This window comes from Pseudochaenichthys georgianus, chromosome 4 (assembly GCF_902827115.2).
Source record: "Pseudochaenichthys georgianus chromosome 4, fPseGeo1.2, whole genome shotgun sequence".
Lineage (NCBI taxonomy): Eukaryota > Metazoa > Chordata > Actinopteri > Perciformes > Channichthyidae > Pseudochaenichthys > Pseudochaenichthys georgianus.
The window spans coordinates 4,938,817-4,960,673 of record NC_047506.1 but is presented as its reverse complement, the minus strand read 5'-3'; the positions used below and the strand labels follow the sequence as shown (position 1 = coordinate 4,960,673).

The window sequence follows — 21,857 nt, the reverse complement described above, 5'->3', positions numbered from 1 at the left end:
ACACATTAAAAGGAGCCATTCTACATTTATTTTTGATGTTTTATATACATTTAAAGACTTTTGAGACATGCCTTTGAAAATTCACTCATTATCTTCACTGTAAAATATATTTACAATAAAACCAGATATACTAATATCTCGTTATTCGCAAATGTTGCAGTTGCATGGGGGAGCCTAAATAACAACCAGTCTCTAACCAGACTACACTTATACATAACACTGATCACACTTTGACATAAATAACATGTTCAGTTTGACGTTTGACGGAGTATTTGAGTTGAATCTGTATTTTCAGTTTCATAAAGTATCCAAACTTAATAAAAAAACGCACTAACGCACTGATAATTTATTAATGGGCCTTCCTTGCAACTTGGCAAATTAGCACACACATAGTAAAGACAAAATAAGTAGCATGACGTAAACACACGTTTCCTGGGGAAGAGAGGAGAGCGTGCAGAACACACACTGAAGTGGAAATTCCCGTTTTGAAAGCTGTGAGCTCATGTGAGCTGATAAGAGTGCTTGAGGGAGATTTAGAGTGCCAAAGATATCCCCACTGTTTCCCCTTATTCAGAAAAGCACCTTTTAGATAATTGCCATCAAATGAAAGAAGAGAAGTGAAGTCTTCATAAGTTGATGCTTATTAGTAGAAGCACAAAAAGTGCCAACAGACAACTCGTAGACTACACTCTTCACACTTTAAATAAACACATTGACATGTCCTGGGATGTGCTCTTCCAAATAAATACAATCAAGGAAAAAACAATGAAATAGCAGCACTTTAAATGTACTATTTTATGACTGTCGAGAGACGGTAAATGTGTGCCGCAGGAGCAGAGGCGCCTGCAGGCTGTCTGTGTTTCATGAAGTGACAGTTCACATCCTTCCTCTCCGACGCGGGCAGAGGAACCACTGTTGCTTCACACCTTTACACTGTTTGAGAAGAATGCAACCGAACGCATACAGAACAAGACCCAAGGGACTCGGTTTCAGACGTGTTAGAACATCCTAAAGAGATGCTTATAAATGTTTGTGCTCTGATTCTCATCTAATAATCAATAGTGACCTAAAGGGCGTTGTGTTGTGTTTGAATTGTCTTCTGGTTGTCACATAGGGTTAGGGTTGTGAATGTGTTCATTCTTGTCTTTCCTGTCCACCATATTATTCCTTAAATGTGTTTTTATATTAGTACAGCACTGCTGCTCCTGTGTTCATGTTTTTGTATTTGTTTTTGTAGCTGTAATTACACCTGACTAGAAACTAAAGTTGAACATTTGCCAAGATGGCTCAATCGGCGGATTAACATAAATGTCTATTAATGTTGAGTCTATATCTTTAAACTGTATACAAGCATCTATTCCTGCAGCTAATCATGCATTTAAGAGGTGGTTTAGGGCAAAGCAATTGTAATCATTTGAAAAGGATAATATTACTACATTTTCTGCTACTGTTTATACAGTACGCCTATGAAATGATGAATCAATTTGATGTATTAATCACATTCAATTTAAACAAAACTACTATTTACATCAATGTCTTATTTGGCGTGATAAAGCAGAAAAGTAGAAGTTTGTACTTTAACTGTCTAATGCAATTTTGGATGATTTTGTCACGATCACAGGTACAGATCAGAACCCAATAGCACAACTCAGATACAACCAGTATAGTAATGTTCAGTTTATTTCTGGTCAAGGACAGGCAGAGTCAAAACCAGTAAATCCGTCAGACAGGCAGGAATAAAAAAACTGGGCAGGACAAAACTCGGGACTAGAGCACAACACTCACTGGAGAGCTTGGCGGAAACGACAAGACAATCTGGCAAAGGACAAGTGATAATGAGGTGGTATAAATACTGTGGAGTGATAAGGGAATGAGTAACAGGTGAGGGGAAGGGCTGAGGAGACCAGGTGAGGGAAATGAGCTGATTACAAGGGCCTGGAGGAAAGCGGGATCTGAAATGACAGGAGAGTTTAGATGAGCCATCAAACAAACAATAATAGAAGTGTCTAACTTGTGACAGATTTAATATATGTATTTAAAGACAATGCATGATGGATTACTGGTTAAAGAGAAGGGCATCCTGGAAAACAAAGGTTCAAGCACCTGTAGTAAAAAGCATCCATCTCACCCAAATACTACAACACTAACACCAGCTCCGTCTCTGACCTTCCTGATAGACACCAGCGGAAAATCTTCTCTCGCTACAGGAAATAACAAATCTAATAGAAAGATAACACAAATGGACTCCTGGCTGGGTGACAAATGGACTAGCCAACAGTCGACTGTTGATCCGATCAAATATAAACTGCGTTGTGCTGATAGCGGAGGAGGAAGAAGTACTCCGATCTTTTACTCAAGTAAAAATAGCAATACTACTGTGTATAAATACTACGGTGTATAAATACTCAGTGACGAGTACATTTCGGGCATTCAAACTCATACTTAAGTAAAAGTACAAAAGTATATAAGCATACAACTATACTAGAAGTAGCATTGCCAATTTGAGAATCATCCAATTATAACTAGTTTACGATAATTATTGATGCATTCATGTGTTTATCACTTAAATGTTGTAAAAGTTGAGCTTATATATTTTTTTAAGATACTGCTGTGTAGCTTGTCCTATAACAATATATTATAATTTGTTAGTCTATTGAGATTGTTTGTATATATAACCTTAATCTTCAAATTAGCTAGTAACTAATGTAGTATCAATTGGGTTAAAAGTATAAAGATGAATTTTTAAGAAGAAGATATGTTAACTGAAGTACCTCAGATTTGTACTTCTTGGCAGATATATTCATATTTATTAAGAGCCAACTCAAGACCCAACTTTTTAATTTGCTTTTTAATTAAAATATATGTATTCTTGTTTTATTTAGTCCTTTGTTCATTGTCTTCTGTTGGTAAATTCAGTTTTTAATTATCAAAAGTCATGTGTTGCACTATACTGGGAGGAGGGTTAGCTTTGATTTGGTTTTTGATTTGTGCAGTACTTTTTGTTACCTTTTATGTATGAAGTCATATACTTTTTTAGTACATCCACATTGCACCACTGTTATCTTTTAGAGGTGTTGTGGTTTGTGTAGCAGTTCCCTCTTTTGGCCACACGGGGCCGCCTGCACTATCCTGCACAGTGATGTCGACAGCGTGCAGCTTGTCTGTCTCTTTAAGACAGGAAATAGAAGTCCCGATCCTAATAAAGTAATTCGTGAGGAGCCCCATGTTGCTGTCTGTCCTCGGTAGACCTCTGCTCAGTGCCAGACTGTCCGGAGCTTTCTCTATAACTTCAGCTGCAATGGCAGAAGCCTTGGCTAACATCCCCGTGGTAGAGATTGACTCAGAGGGAACCTTTAAGTACATTCTGCTCACAGTGAAAGTGAAAGATGGGGATGGGCATAAAGATATAGTCCGAGGCACAAAAAGTGCAGAGTATCACAGTAAGTTCATAACATTAGTTTGCTGCTGATTGTGTCGGATCAGCTGCAAATGAAAAAGCTGTGACCAGAATTGACACCTGTACTTTAGGTTTTCAAATATCACGCAAAGATGTATGTACTGCAACCATAGTGCATTGCATTGCACAAATACTGGAGCCAACGTCCATAAAAGAGAACATATGAGACAGGAATTACTGTAAAGTGTTTTGTTTTTTTCAACAACCAGATTGCATGTTTTGATTAATGATTTTATTTATTTACAGATCATATATTTGAGAAGGTCAATCCAGCTATGGAGGCCTTGGGGATGGAGTGTAAATGCCTTGGAGGAGGGAAGATAGAGCACAACAGCCAAGAGAAAAAACTGAGGGTGTTTGGAGAATCAACTGTAAGTTCATTTGATTGGACATGCATTAAGAGCTGATTCAAATACACTATACTATATCATGTGATGTTAATGGTTATATGCTTTTACTTATTTCCAGGCGTTTGGAAAAGCAGACCATTCTGTGTCTGCGGAGAAGTTGAAGAGTGCCTTCAGCGACTACGAGATCACCTGGTCTGACGACAAGAGATAGAGTAAATCTGCAACTCATTAAAATGTCTGCCTATATTAATCAGTTCCAATCCTTATGTCCAACCATAATTTAAATAAAACACACCATTCTGCATATAATAGATGGTCCTGATTCTCTAAAAGCACAAAAATGTCCTCTTTGATTATACGTGTTCTCCTTTTCATTCAGCACAATGTAACGGATGTGGTATTATCTATTCTAACATAAATCCTCTTGTAATTAAAGTGTTTCATTTCACTTTTGCTTCGTGACTGATTTAGTTTATCAGAATTTAAGGGCCGGGTGCCAAGCGTGAAGTCCATACAGGAAGGGGTGAGCCTGTTGGAGTCACCAACACATCCTGTTCCTCTGAGGGAAAGTTTGTTGTTAGAAATTTGGGGGTGAGGGTGCTAGTGGAGCCTCGCAGATGGGGGTGCTGCAGCCCCCTCAGCACCCCCCCCTTCCCGCGTCCATGCTTGTAAGGCTAAATGGTGATACACTTCAAACTGAAGTCCACAGAGCTTTACAGACAATAAAGCAATAATGAATAAAAGCCAGAAATAAAAACAAACTCGAGACAAAAATTATAAATAAGATCACAGCTGGATAAAACAGCCTGAGCTGAGCCATGGTTTAACATGCACACACATTTGAGCAAAGGCTGGTCCCCTCTCTTCTCTCCCAAATATACATTTATCAAAGATTTGATCCAGTTTAATATAATGTATTTGATCTAACCTTTAAATTACTAAAGTGAAATGTGAAACAACTGTGAGGAGATCTATTTGTTCACTCTGGGGACTGAGCAGTTTGAGGAACACAAAGCATTTTTCCCAAATACAAATATCAGGTTATTAGTTTGTATGTGTTTTTAGAACAATGATTCTCAAAGCAAACTGCATTCATTATAAATACGGTTGATCTCTGATTGTTTCGGTTGTGTTGATGAAAATGCACAAAGGAAGTTGGGGTGCTTTACAGTTGCAAACCATTCAATACATTGTGGTTGGTGGTGAAACAGTTGCCAAAATATTTAAAAATAAGTATTAAATATCAAAGAATATGATTTGCAGTGCAGTACAAAAGTCGCAATTTGATTGACAACCAAAGGTACACATATTGTGTCATTTGGGAGTCAATGATAAAGTAGGTATATATATATAAACTGCTACGACAGTAAAATGAAACGGTTGGTATGTAGAAGGTTTTTGGGACACAGGTTATGAGTAAAGAGCCACAGCAGGCATGATGATTACGTTTACTTATAAGCACTGAACACAAAGTACAGCTGAGGCTGATGTCTTTAGTTAGGCAGGTATTTAGTTCTAAGTCATGTAGGGACAAATTAAAATGTGGCTTTATGGTGGCGCAAAAGTAAAAGGATTAATTCAATTATTATAATTAATCTTGAAAGGTGGGAGAAATTTCTGAGCCAGATTTCATGACTGTCCATTCAACTGTTGAGACTTTTCAGTGAAAACACAGAAAGTTCTTGCAGTGATGCTACAGAAAAAAAGGGTCACCAAAGTAGTTTTTTTTTATCTTGGAGGACGCTGTTGATATATATCACGGGATAAGTGAAAGGGGAGAAGGTCAGGGATCACTAAGTTATTCATCATCTGGGGACCAACAACATATTACAACATTGTATAGTAATGCATCAAATAGTTGTTGTAGCACTTTATTTAGGATGAATAAATCTGTGAAATCCAACATGGAAAAGAAAATCCCTCTGGGTTTTATGATGGAAACATTGATAACTATTTCTGACCCTTCATAAGGTAGGCATCAGAAGTTCTAATCTGTGTTGATAAGCTGCTTACGTTTGGTTTCGTAAATCTATATTATACTCGAGGTGTTAACTACAAAATATAACCTTTTATAATAAGATTATTCTATTAATATCACTAGAATCTACATCCTTTTCCTCTGGGTTTCCCCACATGAGGTTCATGTTGTGTGCCAGCGGTGGCGGCACACAATCACTTTTTTTCCTGCTCCTGACTCACTGGGTGAGTTGTAAACAAAACAGTTAAAGGAAGAGTGGCGTGTAACTGTGATGACTATGAGCAGAGTTAGCTGCTGTCAATTCTCTGAAGAGAGCTCTATTCACCTTGACCCTCATCAGCAGGCCTAACCTAGACTCGGATACTCAAAAGTTCTGCCGGCTGCCCAGCGACCTCAAAGAAAGAAAAACAAAAAGGCTTCTTCCTTCCAGTTTCCATTCTCAATCCAGCGCCAGCTTCCTGTAAGAAGATAACCTCTCTATTATCTACAAACAGGGAGGTCAGCTAGGGAGGAAGAACACTTCAATTGTGTTACACTGAAACCATCCTCTTGGAAAATGGGTGTTACAGGAAGTGTTTAATGAGATTTCAGGTAAAACATAACCATTACAATCACTCACTTTAGTTATGGAATGGTTAAAAGGTCAAATATGTCATTTATTTTAGCAGCCTTACTTCATCTTTACAATCTCACAAAATATAAACCCAAAAATAGAATTTAAAAATTATTTGTAATATGTCTTGGATAATGACTTTGAAGTTGATTAAGAATTGTAAAATGAAAAAAAGACTAATTTACGGAGTATAGTTTAACTTGACACTTTAATTTGTTTTCTAAATGATCTTACTCCAAAAGCACTTACTCTCTCACAGTTGCAGATGCAGGGTTGCTTATCATTTTTGAAATAATTGTACATTTGGAGAAGAAAGACACTTTCCATAATTCTTTGGGAAGCAATACAAAATCAGAAAATTGCTTTGAGTCAGCCTGCAAAAGCACGGAAGAGGATTAGGCCCACGTGTTTTTTTTCTTTTCAATGCAACATTTAAAGAAAAATTTAGAAAATAATCATAATTCTGAGATTTTCAGCAACATTCGTTTTTATGTTTAGTCAGATCTGACATTTTTATCACGTCAGATCTAAAAATGTTTCACCTGGTAAAGCCACACAAATGTACAGGAATTGTATTAGTACTTGTCATGTTAATGTTAAAAAAACACTACAAAATTGAGTGGATCATGCAACCTGATTCAGCTGGGGGAGAATACTATCTTGATATTTCCTTTTTAGTGTCTGTACACTGCATGCAAAATCCCAATGAGCTGTTCGTGAAGAGAGATAAACATCAATGTGGAGTCCCGTTTCCTAAATAAGAAGTCCGGCCCTTCCTGAGCCACCAGCTGCTCAGGCTGTCGGGAAACAAAGGTGCAGCAGAAGCCAGCTGCTTTACTTCAGTACTCAAGATCCTATCAGGGAAACAATAGCCCACAAGACACTGATTTGATGGAGTCATCAGGGTCTGAGCCAAGAGAAATTCCAGACTGCTAATGGGGGAATATCAGCCTTCCCATAACTAATTAGAATATAATCTAAACATTCCTAAACATCTCAGTCATGATCTACATAGTCCTTATGTGTTTTCTTAAGGGCTTAGTGGATTGTGTACTGCCAGTAAATCAAGTTCATAACAATGTCTCTCGGAAATTGTGATTTCCAATACTCATCCATGATGTGATTCATTTTATTACCATCTCACAATGGATATGCATGAAGTGACATTTCTCAATCAAAGATGTGTTTTGCTCACTTTGAGAAGATAGAATCTGCTTTTAAACCGAACAGACCCAAAACCCTAACAGATGACAGGTGCATGGTGTCCTACAGGCCCTTGGTGGCCATGTCAGCTTGATTTGTTATTCAATTATGTTATTTCTTTATTTGGATTAGACTATAATACCCCATTATGAGGTTAGGCCAATCATGTTGCTTTTGGCTCAAATCCTCATGAACAACATATTCTTAATAGCTCTTAAAGACTTATTAATAAAGCATAACTTAATATAACAAGTGTGCATAACATACTTTTGGTTTTACTAAACAAACACAGATTGGAAAAGGCTCCTCACCTATTTTTATGTAGCTTAAAATGAGAAAAGAAATACCTGTCTCATTGATCATGAATATATCAAACTGGATTTGGGGATTTGTTCTGAAGGGAAGGCATTGTTTAGGTCATTACATGTACACTTAATGAATTCTCTTTATAAAGTTCTTTAAAAGGAAGAGATTGGATCAATTAAAAAAAATGTATCTTTCAAAAAATAAAAACTTTTCACAGATTTGTTGATTTAGTACGCATATTATATATATAATATATATATATATTATATTCATATTTCACCTTTTATTTAAAGCTTCATCTAGACAGTTGTTATTTTCACCGCTTTTCCCTCATTGCGTTCTCACTGGTTAAAAGTTTTGCAGTGTAACATTTTCAACCAATCAGACTGAGGGTAGATGAGCAGCTTTGCTCTCTACGTCACATCCGATTCAAACAACGGCGCGCGCTATGTTTCTGCCTGATGTCCACAATCAACTCGGTTTTCTTTCAGTTTTCTACATTTAAAACAAAGATTTAACGGTGACGTTTGGCAACACAAACTCGTAGTTGTGGCTTAATGCTCCTGAACAGAAGATAACGTCTGTCATTTATGGTAAGAAGCTATACGTATTATCTAAATTAACAATAACCATGTTTAATGTTTAGCATAACACACCGTTAAGCTAGCTCTCTTGTTTACACACTCAGTGATGTTTTGTACAAAAATACACCTAAAGCTTTTTTACTGTGAGACATTTTGGGTGACTCAGTCGCTGCCATTGTTCTCAATCATTGTGTTTTTTGTGTGTGTCCAGTCGTTCTGACCTCGCTCAGCTGTCATCATGTCCCAGACCAACTCCTCTCTCCTGGACGAGGTGGTGCAGTGGAGTCAGGAAACCTGCCGCCAGGAGCTCAAGTCTGTCCTGCCCAAACTCACCATATCCTCTCAGACATAATCAGGTTTACTCATTTGATGTCATGATTCATAGCATCATACACTAGTGGTTTCAATAAGGAGAGTCCAGTGATATGCAGGTCTTGTTTTGAAGTTTTTAAATGCTCAAACTACTGAAAAAGCATTGGAATAGACACACTAAATGTGGGATTATGTCTACATGTCTATGAAATTAAATGTTTTATGAGGTGGCAGAAGTTTGCCTGTACAGTCTATGACCTGTACGTATACATTCAATTAAAACCAAAATCCTAAAGGCCATATAAGATGTTAAAGTTTGACAAACATGTGGCTAAGTATGTTCGAGGAAATCTGTGCAGAAGTTTAGGTTTTGCTCAAGCTTATCCATCATAGCTTTTCACTGTTATTGCAATCCTCATCTACTGTATAAGGAAATATATGATTTGAATTTGCAGTGGTTTTCCTTGACTGTGTTTCACTCTTTGCATAATAACTCTGAGAGTTGGGATGACCACATACGTAAGTTTCTTCATTGCACAATTTATAATAATCAATCACTTCATTTTGTGCCTTGAGTATTACTAAGTATGATCATACTGCATCCCTGCAGGTGTGTTGAAGATCATCACAGACATGTTCCTCCCTCATATCGGTTTGTCTGAGCTGGAAGAGGAGTGCTTCTCCAAGATCCTTCCAAAGGTAAACACTAAACAACGTCATGAATGCAACGTGAACAGAATTAGTTGCATAACGGCCCGTCCACACTACAGCTTCGACAGCTTCAAAAACGGTTTCCAACGCGTCTGCCCATTCACTTTGAATGGGGTGACGTCACTTTTCGCCGAACTGCATTGTGGGAAGCAGAGCGGAGCTTTCCTGGCGTTTCAGGCTGCAAAAGTTGAGCAATGTTCAACTTTTGAAGCTTCTGAAGCTTTCGGTGGAAGCGTCAGCCAATCAAATCATATGCCAGTACAAGCTCTAGCCAATCAAACCGCTGCTTGTGTGTCAGGGGCGGGAGATTCATGTGATTGGTTGTTGGTCGAGCTTCAGACACACCCAGCTCCAAGCTTTTTTTGAATCTGTAGTGTGGACGGGCCGTAACACAGTGAATGCATGTGATGGGAAAAGTCTTTAAATTAGGTGATAATCTCTGAACTGAAGGCCCTTAAAGATCTTAAACGGAACAATATATAGATAGTTGTTTTCCAAATGTCACATAACATTTTTCAATGTCAGTTGGTGATGTTGTATGTTTCTTTAAAGTCTTTCTTTTGATGTGTACTTCCTACATATTAGAAGTTGTAGGACTTTATTTATCTTGTGAATATCTGGTTCATTTACATTTCCCCTTAAAAGTCTTTAGTAGTTTTGATAAGTCTGTGTGACTGTCGTTGCCCCTATCTGTCACAAATGTCTGCAGGCGGTGACGATGTTTGACCGCATGATGAAAGAAATCATGGACCAAGTTGGAGGCCTGTCGAGTCAAAACACTGAACTGTGTTCCTTACTCAGGAGCATCCTGCAGGTACTGCTTGTTGTTATCAAAATGTTCGAATTAGAAAGACATGTTATGCTATGTAAGTTATATATTCTCTGACAAACATTGCCCTAACTTCTATACCAACCAATATGTTGACAAGATGCTGTCGTGTGTTTCAGGCAATGATGCAGATAATCAACGCCCTGTCCACCTGCGTGCGTCATGTTGGTTCCTTCGAGGAAACTCCTGATATAGACGCCATCCGCTCGTTACCAACATGTATCCTGAAAGTCCTGAGGGAAACCTTCCAGCACTGCAAGGTGCGTCTGCTTAGTCACTCTTAACCTGTAAGGCAGCTCTTAATGCATCAACAATTATTATAATTACATAAGAAATCATGCATTTAGTTATCAGAATTTAAAAATAGGAATTAATCTATTTAGCTATTGTTATTTATACAAAAGGGAAACACTCTGTTAAAAAAGTGCTTAGTTTCTTCAGAACATTCAAACATTCCTAAAGGGACTCATTTGTACTTCCTCCTCCTCATTATCCTCCTTCTTCTTATCCAATCATGTTTCACCAGAAGTGTAACTTTAGGTGAAACAGCTCATGATAACCTCACAACAGGAAACTGTGATAAGCATCTCTTTGTCGCAGGAAACACTCAGGGATAAAAAGGGATACTCAATTCAATTCCTAATTTGATTCAACAAAGTCAACTTGTTTGTCAATCTTTCAGTTTGTGTGTACAGACGGAGAGATCGAAATACCGTTTCCCACAATCCCGAATAGAAAAATACAAATATGTATATCCTATATATACACAATCAACAGACACATGTGAACACATTAAAGGTGGGGTATGTAATTCACTTCAGAAACACTTGTTATATTCCATGGAATGCTCTTAACATCCCGATAGCAATGAATATATTAAATGCTTTGACAATAAATACATAACAAAAAGTCATCTGTGGAAGCCGTGGCGCTGTAAAAAGCACGACCAATCATCTGAGCCGGCCCGGCTAAAATAACTGGATGACCTACCTGCCTGCCAGCCTTCCATCTCGTGTGTGTTGGAGGAGGGGCTCTGTGAGGAAGGGGCAGATTTCTTCCGGTTGTGTACTTTCAAATTCTAACGCACTCAAGCTGGTTTCTCCATTCTTACCTACCCTACCTTTAAGATTAAAACAAAAAACAAATATAAAATCAAAATATACAAAATAACAGTCACTTCAATATCATTAGTGCAAAATTATCCATAGCAGCGTAAAAAAAAACCTTTATTTAATATTGATTTATTTGTGTGAAAATGTGACTAATTGATTTTAGCATACTGTGCATGTTGTCCTCAGGAGAGTGAGGTGGTTTATTGTGGCCGCCTGTCCCTGGTGGCCGACCTGCTGCAGGGACTCTTTAAAGAGGCCTACTCCCTCCAGAAGGCTCTGCTGGAGCTGCTGGAGCCGATCTCACTGGACAGCAGCGCCTCCGAGGAAGAGGTCTCTGACATCGTAACAGGTATGTGTGTATTTGTTTTCCACTGACACATAGTATTAAACCCTTCTGATGCTAAACGTTATTTGTCATCTTCCTCAGTGATTCACAACCTGCTGGATATCTGCTCCATCATCTCTAACTTGGACATGGCAATGCATGCAAACACATGGAAGTTTGTCATCAAGTCAGTACTGCAGACACTCATGTTGTCACACTTGATGTCATGTTGTCTGTGAGTTTAAGTTTTGGAAATCATGTAATAGCTCATTTGGTTACATCTGTTTAGACAGAGTCTGAAGTACCAGTCATTGGTGGAGGAACATCTGCATCACGGAGACATCAGCAGCAGCCTGTGTGACAACCTGCTGGCCTCCTTCCTCACCTCTGTGGAGCTCGCTGAACAGATCACACACGCTGGACTACAGGTAGTAAAGCTCTTAATGGTGAAAAAAGATCCACAAGAGATCATTTGTACTTTTCTAGATCGGCAGGACATTGCATTTCAGTGGTGGACTTGAAGAATGAAGCAGTTTGTCCAATGAAGCCAATGTCACCCAGGAACAGGACAGTCCTTAACACAACTGCAGTCTCCACTAGGGCTGCTCGATTTGGAGAAATAATCTAATTGCGATTTTTCTGACAGATATTGCGATTCGAATTGCGATATTTGTTTTTAAGCGACCCAACGGAAGTTTATTGTAAAATGCGGCCATAACTCTGGCTAGGAAGATCGTATCATCGTGCTCTAGCACCCCCGCAGCCCGAGCTACGAGTGAAAGAACTACACTTACATGAAACTTCCGTTGGGTTGCTTTTAAAGTCAAGCTTCAGTTTAAGATTCACCCTGTCATAGAAACATGTGATGGAGCATTACTAACCTGACTCAGATGGTTTGTTTCACCAAACCATCTAAAGCTCCATTGGAAGCCATTTGGAAAGGGCAGGCACTTTCAAAAGCACTTAGAAGGTGATTGGATCAATCTGTCAATCACCTTCTATCATGGGCCACTTCTGATTGATTAACAATGGCTGGTACATGTGAAGCACAGCACTTCTGATTGGTGTGGATGACTGACACACAAAAAAAAATTGTAAAAAAATAAATCGCAGGCTTTGCGATTTGATAATCGCATCATTTAAAATCGCGATTTCGATTTAAAATCGATTAATCGTTCAGCCCTAGTCTCCACTATAGCATTTATTATTTGTGTGTGTTTTACAGAAAACATGACCCTTTGGTTTATCAGAATAGATTTGATCTCCTGGTGATCTTGTTTGTATTATTGCTCCTTTTTCCTTTCCAAAGGAGTCGACACAAAGCCCAGAATACAAACTGTTCCAGAAAACTGCAAAGATGTGCAGATTCTTTGCCAACACGTTGATCCATTACATAAAGGTAAAGAAATGGATGTTCTTGATCATTTCTGCATCTGTTCCATTTTCATTCTGGGCTTCAGAAAACAAAGCAGCTGAACTTAAATCCCATCATTTCTTATCATCAGGAGTTTAAATGTTTTCTGACAAAGTATTGCAACGACTTTCACCAACTCTACCTCCAGATAATGAGGTACGTGTGGTTTTAAGTTGCAGATTCAGCCTTTAATTGATCTTCTATCATTGAGTAGTGCGTCAACTTACAGTCGAGTGTCTTTCAGTAAGTTCCCTCCCAGCCTGTGTGCTCCAGCTCTTCCCCCCGCGCTGTCCGGGGAGCTGCATGCAGCCGCTCTGGTTCCCATCGATGCCTTCCTGCTCCAGCTGCTGCCTCTAAGGAGCTTTGCTGAAATTGTCCTCCAGCAGGACCTGCGTGAGTTTAACGTTGAATGTTTTTTTTATCAAGATATTCAGGCAGGGTTGGTAGATGCTGTTCTGTTTCCCTTTGCTGTGGCCAGGTTTTAGAGGATCTTCAGGGATGAGTTGAGACCATTCCTTATTCTAAATAATGTACTTTTGTGAGGTTGTGCCGTAACCTGAGGTAGGAGGACGCTCCTATCAAACTGAAAGTCCAAAGTCACTATTGTATGCTTAAAGGTAGGGTAGGTAAGAATGGAGAAACCAGCTCGAGTGCGCTAGAATTTGAAAATACACAACTGGAAAAAATCTGCCCCTTCCTCCAGACTTCCTCACAGAGCCCCTCCTCCAACACACACGAACGCGCACATGACCAATGAGGGCACGAGATAAGTTCGTGCCCAGATGGAAGGCTGACAGGCAGGTAGGCCATCCAGTTATTTTAGCCGGGCCGGGTCAAATGATTGGTCGTGCTTTTTACAGCGCCACGGCTTCCACAGATGACATTTTTGTATGTATTTATTTTTCAAAGCATTTAATATATTCATTGCTATCGGGATGTTAAGAGCATTCTATTATATAACAACAATTTTTTCTGAAGTGAATTACCTACCCCACCTTTAAGTGATTAGTAGAAATACTGAAAGGACCTTACGTGGTGACTTTTTGACAACAGATGGGGTCCAAAACTAGCAAGCCACATGAATGTCTGGGAGCAAATACCTTTTATATGCTACACAAATATGGCCAGGATCTGTTGAATTTTGGGTTGCAGATTTAGAATTTGCAAAGGCAAGGCTAGGCAAGGCAAGGCAAGTTTATTTATATAGCACTTTTCAACACAAGGCAATTCAAAGTGCTTTCCAAAAAAACCCACAAAAGACATTAAGAAAATGGCATTTAAAATCAGTCATTAAAAATAAAAGCTAATAAAATAAACATAAAAAGAAAAAATACATGGATAAAAGTTACAGTGCAGTCTAAGATATGAATAGCTCAATTAAAAGCAGCGACAAAAAGAAAAGTCTTCAGCCTGGATTTAAAAGTAATCAGAGTTGCAGCGGACCTGCAGGTTTCTGGGAGTTTGTTCCAGATATTTGGAGCATAATAACTGAACGCTGCTTCTCCATGTTTAGTTCTGACTCTGGGGACAGAAAGCTGACCAGTCCCTGAAGACCTGAGAGATCTGGATGGTTCATAATTTAGCAGGAGGTCAGAAATGTATTTTGGGCCTAAACCATTCAGTGCTTTATAAACCAGCAGCAGTATTTTGAAATCTATTCTTTGACATACAGGAAGCCAGTGTAAAGACTTCAGAACAGGAGTGATGTGATCCACTTTCTTAGTGTTAGTGAGGACTCGAGCAGCGGCGTTCTGAATCAGCTGCAGCTTTCTAATAGATTTTTTAGTGAGACCTGTGAAGACACCATTGCAGTAGTCGAGTCTACTGAAGATAAAAGCATGGACAAGTTTTTCCAAATCCTGCTGTGACATTTGTCTTTTAATCCTAGATATGTTCTTTAGGTGATAGTAGGCTGATTTAGTAACTGTTTTAATGTGACTGTTGAAACTCAGGTCAGAGTCCATGACTACACCTAGATTTCTGGCTTTATCTGTTGTTTTGAACATTGCACACTGAAGCTCAGCGCTAACTTTTATACGTTCTGCCTTGGCTCCAAAAACCATTACCTCAGTTTTATCTTTGTTTAATTGGAGAAAGTTCTGACACATCCAGTCATTGATTTGTTCAATGCACTTACTCAGTGTTTGAATTGGAGCATAGTCTCCTGGTGAAATTGTTACGTACATTTGTGTGTCATCCGCATAGCTATGGTAACTTATTTTGTTGTTTTTCATTATCTGAGCCAGTGGTAGCATGTAGACGTTAAAGAGAAGAGGCCCCAAGATGGAGCCTTGAGGAACCCCACATGTCATATTTGTCAACTCAGATGTGTATTTACCCATAGAAACAAAGTTGTTTCTGTCCTTTAAGTAGGATTCAAACCAATTTAGAGCTGTTTCCGAAAGTCCCACCCAGTTTTCCAGTCGGTCGAGTAATATGCTGTGGTCAACAGTGTCAAACGCAGCACTGAGATCTAATAATACTAACACTGAAGTTCTGCCACTGTCTGTGTTTAAGTGGATGTCATTAAAGACATTTACAAGAGCAGTCTCAGTGCTGTGGTTTGGATGAAAGCCCGACTGGAACACATCGAAACAGTTATTTAAATGAAAGAAATTACTCAACTGTTGAAAAACAACTTTTTCAATGATTTTACTTAGAAATGGAAGGTTTGGTATGGGCCTGTAATTGTTCATTACTGAAGCATCTAGATTATTCTTTTTTAAGAGCGGTTTAATGACTGCAGTTTTCAGGGCCTGTGGAAAAATACCTGAGTGAAGAGATTTGTTTACTATATGAAGTAGATCTGAGGCCATGCAAGGCAAAACATGTTTGAAAAATCCTGTTGGAATAATATCAAGGCAGCAGGAGGAGGACTTCAGAAGTTGTATAATGTCCTCTAGGTTTTTATCATTAATCTGATGGAATTGTGTCATGGTGTTTGACTTGATGTTAAGTGGACACAAAGACAACACATTTGCTGTACCTGATGCAGAGGCACTGACTGCTTGTCTGATTTTCTGAATTTTGTCAGTGAAGAAGGAGGCAAAATCATTGCACGCCCTGGTGGATAGAAATTCAGAGGCTACTGACACTGGGGGGTTAGTTAGTCTGTCGACGGTAGCAAACAAGGCACGTGCGTTGTTTTTGTTTTTGGTAATGATGTCAGTGAAGAACGATTGACGTGCGTTTTTCAATTCCAAATTATAAAGGCCAAGTCTCTCTTTATAGATTTCAAAGTGAACCTGGAGATTTGTTTTTCGCCACCTGCGTTCCGTTTTTCCACATTCTCTTGTTTCTGTTTTCACGGTCATGGCCTTTCTCCATGGAGATGTTTTCTTCCCAGTCACTTCCTTTACTTTAGTTGGAGCAATGGCATCTATAACATTTTTAATTTTTGAATTAAAATGATCTACTAGCTCATTTACTGAGATGTTAGCAGGGGCAAGTGTGGAAGAAAAATTCTGAGTAAACATTTCCCTAGTATTTTCGTATTTTCAGTTAAATATCGCTTTGTGGTTATCTCTTTTTGAACATTTTTGTGAACAGAAATAGAGCTCTCAAAGAAAACACAGGAATGGTCAGAGAGTGCAACATCAGTCACCACAACCTTAGAGATATTCAGACCCTTTGAGATAATTAAGTCCAGAGTGTGCTCCTTATTGTGCGTGGGCTCCGTCACATGCTGAGTCAGTCCATAGCTATCAAGAACACAAAACAGTTAGTTTGCCCCTCTGTCCTGGGGGTTGTCAACATGGATGTTAAAATCACCAACAATGACTAGACGGTCAAAGTCAATACACACTATAGACAGCAGTTCAGTAAGGTCATCAAAAAAGCTTGTACAGTATTTGGGTGGTCTATAGATATTTAGGAACAGAGCTCAAGAGGAGCATTTCAGCTGAAGGGCCACATATTCAAAAGAATCAAAGTTTCCATACGATGTCTTCCTGCATTGAAGGGAATCATTGAACAGAATAGCAACTCCACCCCCTTTCTTATGCATTCTTTACTGACTCATAAAACTAAAGTTGGGAGGGGTTGATTCGATAAGAACAGCTGCACTGTTATTTTGTTCAATCCAAATTTCTGTTAAAAACATAAAATCGAGATTGTGCTCAGTGATAAAATCATTGATGAAAAATGTTTTTCCTGCCAAAGACCTGACATTTAATAAAGCTAGTTTAAGTTCGTTAAACACACTATCAGTCATGTTTTTTGTAACAAGTTGTGGCTTGCATGGAATCACTGCTAAATTAGATAAACTGTATCCAAGATGATTCACCGCTCTTAATCTATTACCTATCAACACAGATATCGGCAAAGCTACTGGCAGGCAGGGCCCCGGCATGTCCTGGAAAGAGTTGAGAGTGCCATACGCCCTTGAGCCTGGACCCAGCACATATCAGTTTGCAGCGTTTTGTACACACACATCCCTATCAGGCTTTGAAGGGGAGGGAGGACCCACCACCCTGCTCCTCTCATCATAGGAGGGCAGGGTGAGGGCTACACCGTAGGAAGGGGGGTTTGGAAATCTGCTTCCATCTTCCTTGTATTGTTTTGGTTTGGATAATTGTGGTAAGGGGGGTTCGTTTAGCATGAAACACTTGAGATAACTAAAGGACCAGTTAAAAAAGAAAGTAGAAAGAAAGTGAGCAATGATTGAGAGTCAGAGCTAAACATTTCAGATGTGTGTATCTCACTGCAGTGTCACTTTAATTCATGTATCTTTTGTTATTCATGTTTTATTATCTTTGCTTCGAAATGAGTGTTTCTAAATGCCCTTTGATAATATGTTTCTTAATGTCTTTCATTTTTGTAAAGCACTTTGAATTGCCTTGTGTTGAAAGGTGCTATATAAATAAACTTGCCTTGTGTAGGGAAAATACTGAATGTACTCTTCCAATATGAGAGTAGCACATGATAACAAAGGGTGACAGGATGTATGCTTACCTAGAAGAGCATCAGGACTGTTTTAGACATATGATAGCCATGTGATTAACATGATGATTCAGCCTCTCTGGAGAGAGACATATGACTGTCATGTGTATTGCTTACGCAGGCTTTAGCTAATCTGAACTAAACATTGAATGCTGCTTTGAACCATCTTGTGACTGTAACACTCTCTTGTATATCAGTGTGTGAAGGACACTGCTCAGGACCTAGTTGATGCTCTGTATGTGATGACTACTTCCATTCTTGCAAGGATAATAAATACATGTTTCTTGATATTGAAGATCAAGCCGGTGACGAGTTATATTTTCCTAACACCTTGCCTTGCCTATTACAAGACAATAGAGGTCTCAAAGCAAGGTTGCCAACATACAATGTTAAAAGGTCCCTTGTGTTGTTTGTGTGCAGGGCTGTCTCCTGAACATGAGCTTCCTCACTGTCTCCTGCTGGTGAACGTCCTGGGTCAGCTGTCCTCCCAACCAGAGGAGGTGCTGCAGCTTTGGTACTCCGGCAGCCACTTCTCAGAGGAAACTCCCAGGTAATAAACGGCTGTCATCGCCAGAATTTGGGGAAGATCTTTGGAAGCGGGGTTGTTGAAGAGACTTATCCGTCGTTGGTCTGTTACCTACAGTAGATTCCTAGTTTGGAAAAGCAGACGGGGGTAACTTACGACATCGTATCGCTGTGGTTGGAGGCAGCAGCAAAACAATTTTAGCCACCTTAAAGAATATCAGTGTTGCTATATTTACATATTTTGAATGCTTTGCCTTGCTGTCAGATGGCCCTTTCCAACGGGGAACTAAAGCCTTTATTCCACTAAACCCACCAGACACCATTAGAAAATAAAACAAGCACAATTGTTGTTGTAGGAGAAGGGGTTTGCTGGTCCACCGCAACCTTCATTTCTAAGTTTGTTTTTCTTATTTAGACACTCTACTAATCCTATAAAACACTTTTTAAACATGTTTTAATTTCCAGTTTCGTACTTTACATAGAGTTAATCAATTTCCGATCCAACATACCTAATTAGATATGATTTGTTATAAGGTGAGTTTAGATTGCATTTGTGCATGAAAAATATTATACTGATCATCAATGTATTCACGATAAAATCTTGTGTCTGAAATGTTATTAAAAAATATATATTTTCTCACCCCCTCTGTTTCCAGGCTCCCTCTCTACCAGGCCTTGTTCACCAGTTTCAGGCGATGCTACGCTGAGCGCCAGGTACCGGTGCTGTTGCCGGGGGTGATGATGAAGGGTCAGGCCCAGGTCCAGGTCTCTCTGCACAACCACCTCTGTGTGCAGCTCTGTGCCAGCGTGGCTGCGCTGCCTCCGGTGTTCCTCCGTGTGCTGGTGAGGTCTACACACACACTGTGTCCAGTGATAACATTAAGACTATTTTCCATCGTGTATGGTTTGGTTAATCTCTGGGTACATGTGCAAATGCGATATTATATAATATAATTTTGAAATGTGTGCTCCACTTATCTGCGAATCACATCAAGCACTTCCTAAACTAACAGCCAGCTACAGGGGAGGAATAGATTTGTCTTCACTTTGAGGAGCTGCTTTTAGCCGTTGGAGTCTAGTAGTAGTAGAGGAGTACTTTTCAACAGATGAAGAAGAACCTTATTTTAAGTCCTAGTTGTTTGCAAAGATATGCACATTAGCAGACAGTTGTCCGGTGCCTTGCTCAAGGGCACCACGGCAGGGCCCAGGAGGTGAACTGGGACCTCTCCAAGTAGCAGTCCACACTCCATGTTTAAGTCTGTTCGGGGACTTGAACCGGCGACCCTACGGCTCACAGTCCAAGCCCCTACCGACTGAGCCACTGCTCTGTGATGTAAAAGTGAAATCAAAGTATTTATTTCGTATTTCCTACTGGACACACACATCTAGCAATTCACCCCCCCACGCTTTAGAAACAACAAATGTCAATTGAATTTGAGAAAAACCGATTGGGAATTACAGAGTGATTTAAGAAAGCAAAACTAAATCTGAAACCAGACTTTTGTGTTTTATCTTATTGCATGTACTGTCCGGAATTTGTGTTTTATCCTCAAGGAGTTGATAAAAACCGGCAACTCTCACGGTTCAAGGCTTTTATTAGTCATACATTACGTACATAGCTACAGTGTTGTTATGACGATGACAATCTTAGGTCACAGGCTCCTCCAACAGTGCAACACAATACAACAGAAAACCAGAACAAATATAATGCAAGTAGTAAATACAAGAATAGTGCAATAAGAGTCGATATACTAGTGATTGGAATATGATATCATCTCGGCAGGAATGTGATTTAATTGGCAAGAACTCATTTGCGAAGCCATATTGCAAATAATCCAGAGTGTTTTTGATAAAGAAGAGTCAAGAGCTGCAGATTTGGTGTTTGGAAACAGATGACCGACCTTCTCACTGAAGGGTTACGATGACCTGCCAAGACGACGTGTCTTTATTTAATTTGTCTCGAGTGTCTCTTGGACCTGAACTAACCCTAAACTCATCTGCACATGCTGTGGGGGAAACTTCTGAAGCAATTGGAGTCAGGACTCCGAGAGAGACACGATGGAGAGCTGGAGCTTTGATGGCAAACACTGAGCTTCGGCCGGAGAATTCACAAAACAAGTCCAAGAGCCAGAGGTTCTGACTTCACGGTAGAGTTGCCACGTCAAATCTGAAGAACTCTCCCCCAGACCCGTGTGTTTAGCTAGTTCAGAGAGAATCATCAACATGCTGCATAACAAGATGGAACCATAACACCTCAGCTGACGCTAACAGGCAGGAACAGGGAGACAGAACACTGAGAGCACAGTAGCCACGGTTACAGGTGCGTGTGCTCAGTCAGGACTGTATGAACTACATACACTGGGGCAAAGTTATGGACCTTGGAAAATATTTCCCCAACACATGCGTGCTTGCCATGAGTTTATAATCTTTAGTTACTTTGCTTATTATAAATGATGTATTATTGGTCATAGGTATGTTGTTATAACTATATAATGTTATAAGGTGTAATTGGTTTATGACTGTTTTTAAATACTGGTAATTTGTATTTGATCAAAAATACCAAAAGAGATCGCAGTCCATTAACATGTATAGCTTCATTTAATCATTAGTTAATACAACCTAACTTTATATATTCTGTTATATGTTTTATTTAATATAATTGTAGACTTTAATAAGTAAAAAAACATGTATTGTTTAACGGTTATATAAGCAGGCCACAGAAACACAGAACACATGGAACTAGACGCCTCGGCTGGGTGGACTCTGGATTTACGCTTTTTGTTTATTTTGGTTAACTTTCTGTCCGTGTGTTGCTGCAGGATTTCCCCTCATTCACTGATTGCTATTCTTTCACTTTAATTTTCTCTGTTACTGTTACATTTTGTTGAATTTCTTTTTTCATATTGTCTCAAATGTTCCCCCCCCCCCCCCCCCCCCCCCCCCCCCCCCCCGTCTCTCTGACCTCTCTTCGTCTCTCCAGGAGCGCTGCTTGGTGCAGACGGTGCTGCAGGCGGACGCTCAGACCGCCCTGCTGGCCACAGACGTTTGGTGCTTCACCGCACGGTGAGCGCTGATCACACACATTACTGAACAACTGACCCGTGCATACTGTGGGCAGTAGAAACAGGTTTATCACCAGGTAGGTTGACACGCACGAGGAATTTGACTTGAGGTCGTGATGCATACGTAAAAGAAAA

At 39.5% G+C, this 21,857-nt stretch overlaps 2 protein-coding genes across 2 annotated transcripts in view; both read left to right on the top strand.

The window, feature by feature from the left end:
• The first annotated feature begins 3,191 nt into the window (after window positions 1-3,191).
• Window positions 3,192-4,255, top strand: LOC117445692 (14 kDa phosphohistidine phosphatase). Its single transcript, XM_034081503.2, has 3 exons — window positions 3,192-3,440; window positions 3,704-3,828; window positions 3,926-4,255. The coding sequence occupies exons 1-3, from the start codon at window positions 3,224-3,226 to the stop codon at window positions 4,016-4,018; spliced, it is 435 nt and encodes a 144-aa protein (XP_033937394.1). The 5' UTR covers window positions 3,192-3,223; the 3' UTR covers window positions 4,019-4,255.
• Window positions 4,256-8,347: 4,092 nt separating this feature from the next.
• Window positions 8,348-21,857, top strand: part of firrm (fignl1 interacting regulator of recombination and mitosis) — a 19,095-nt gene continuing 5,585 nt past the window's right edge. Inside the window, exons 1-15 of the mRNA XM_034081284.2 lie at window positions 8,348-8,500; window positions 8,703-8,825; window positions 9,283-9,322; window positions 9,414-9,502; window positions 10,224-10,328; window positions 10,463-10,603; window positions 11,642-11,804; window positions 11,883-11,967; window positions 12,070-12,208; window positions 13,090-13,179; window positions 13,286-13,350; window positions 13,439-13,587; window positions 18,556-18,685; window positions 19,317-19,503; window positions 21,641-21,723. Coding sequence (XP_033937175.1) covers window positions 8,730-8,825; window positions 9,283-9,322; window positions 9,414-9,502; window positions 10,224-10,328; window positions 10,463-10,603; window positions 11,642-11,804; window positions 11,883-11,967; window positions 12,070-12,208; window positions 13,090-13,179; window positions 13,286-13,350; window positions 13,439-13,587; window positions 18,556-18,685; window positions 19,317-19,503; window positions 21,641-21,723 — 1,562 coding nt within the window. The 5' untranslated portion in view covers window positions 8,348-8,500; window positions 8,703-8,729. The remainder of the gene's footprint in view (window positions 8,501-8,702; window positions 8,826-9,282; window positions 9,323-9,413; window positions 9,503-10,223; window positions 10,329-10,462; window positions 10,604-11,641; window positions 11,805-11,882; window positions 11,968-12,069; window positions 12,209-13,089; window positions 13,180-13,285; window positions 13,351-13,438; window positions 13,588-18,555; window positions 18,686-19,316; window positions 19,504-21,640; window positions 21,724-21,857) is intronic.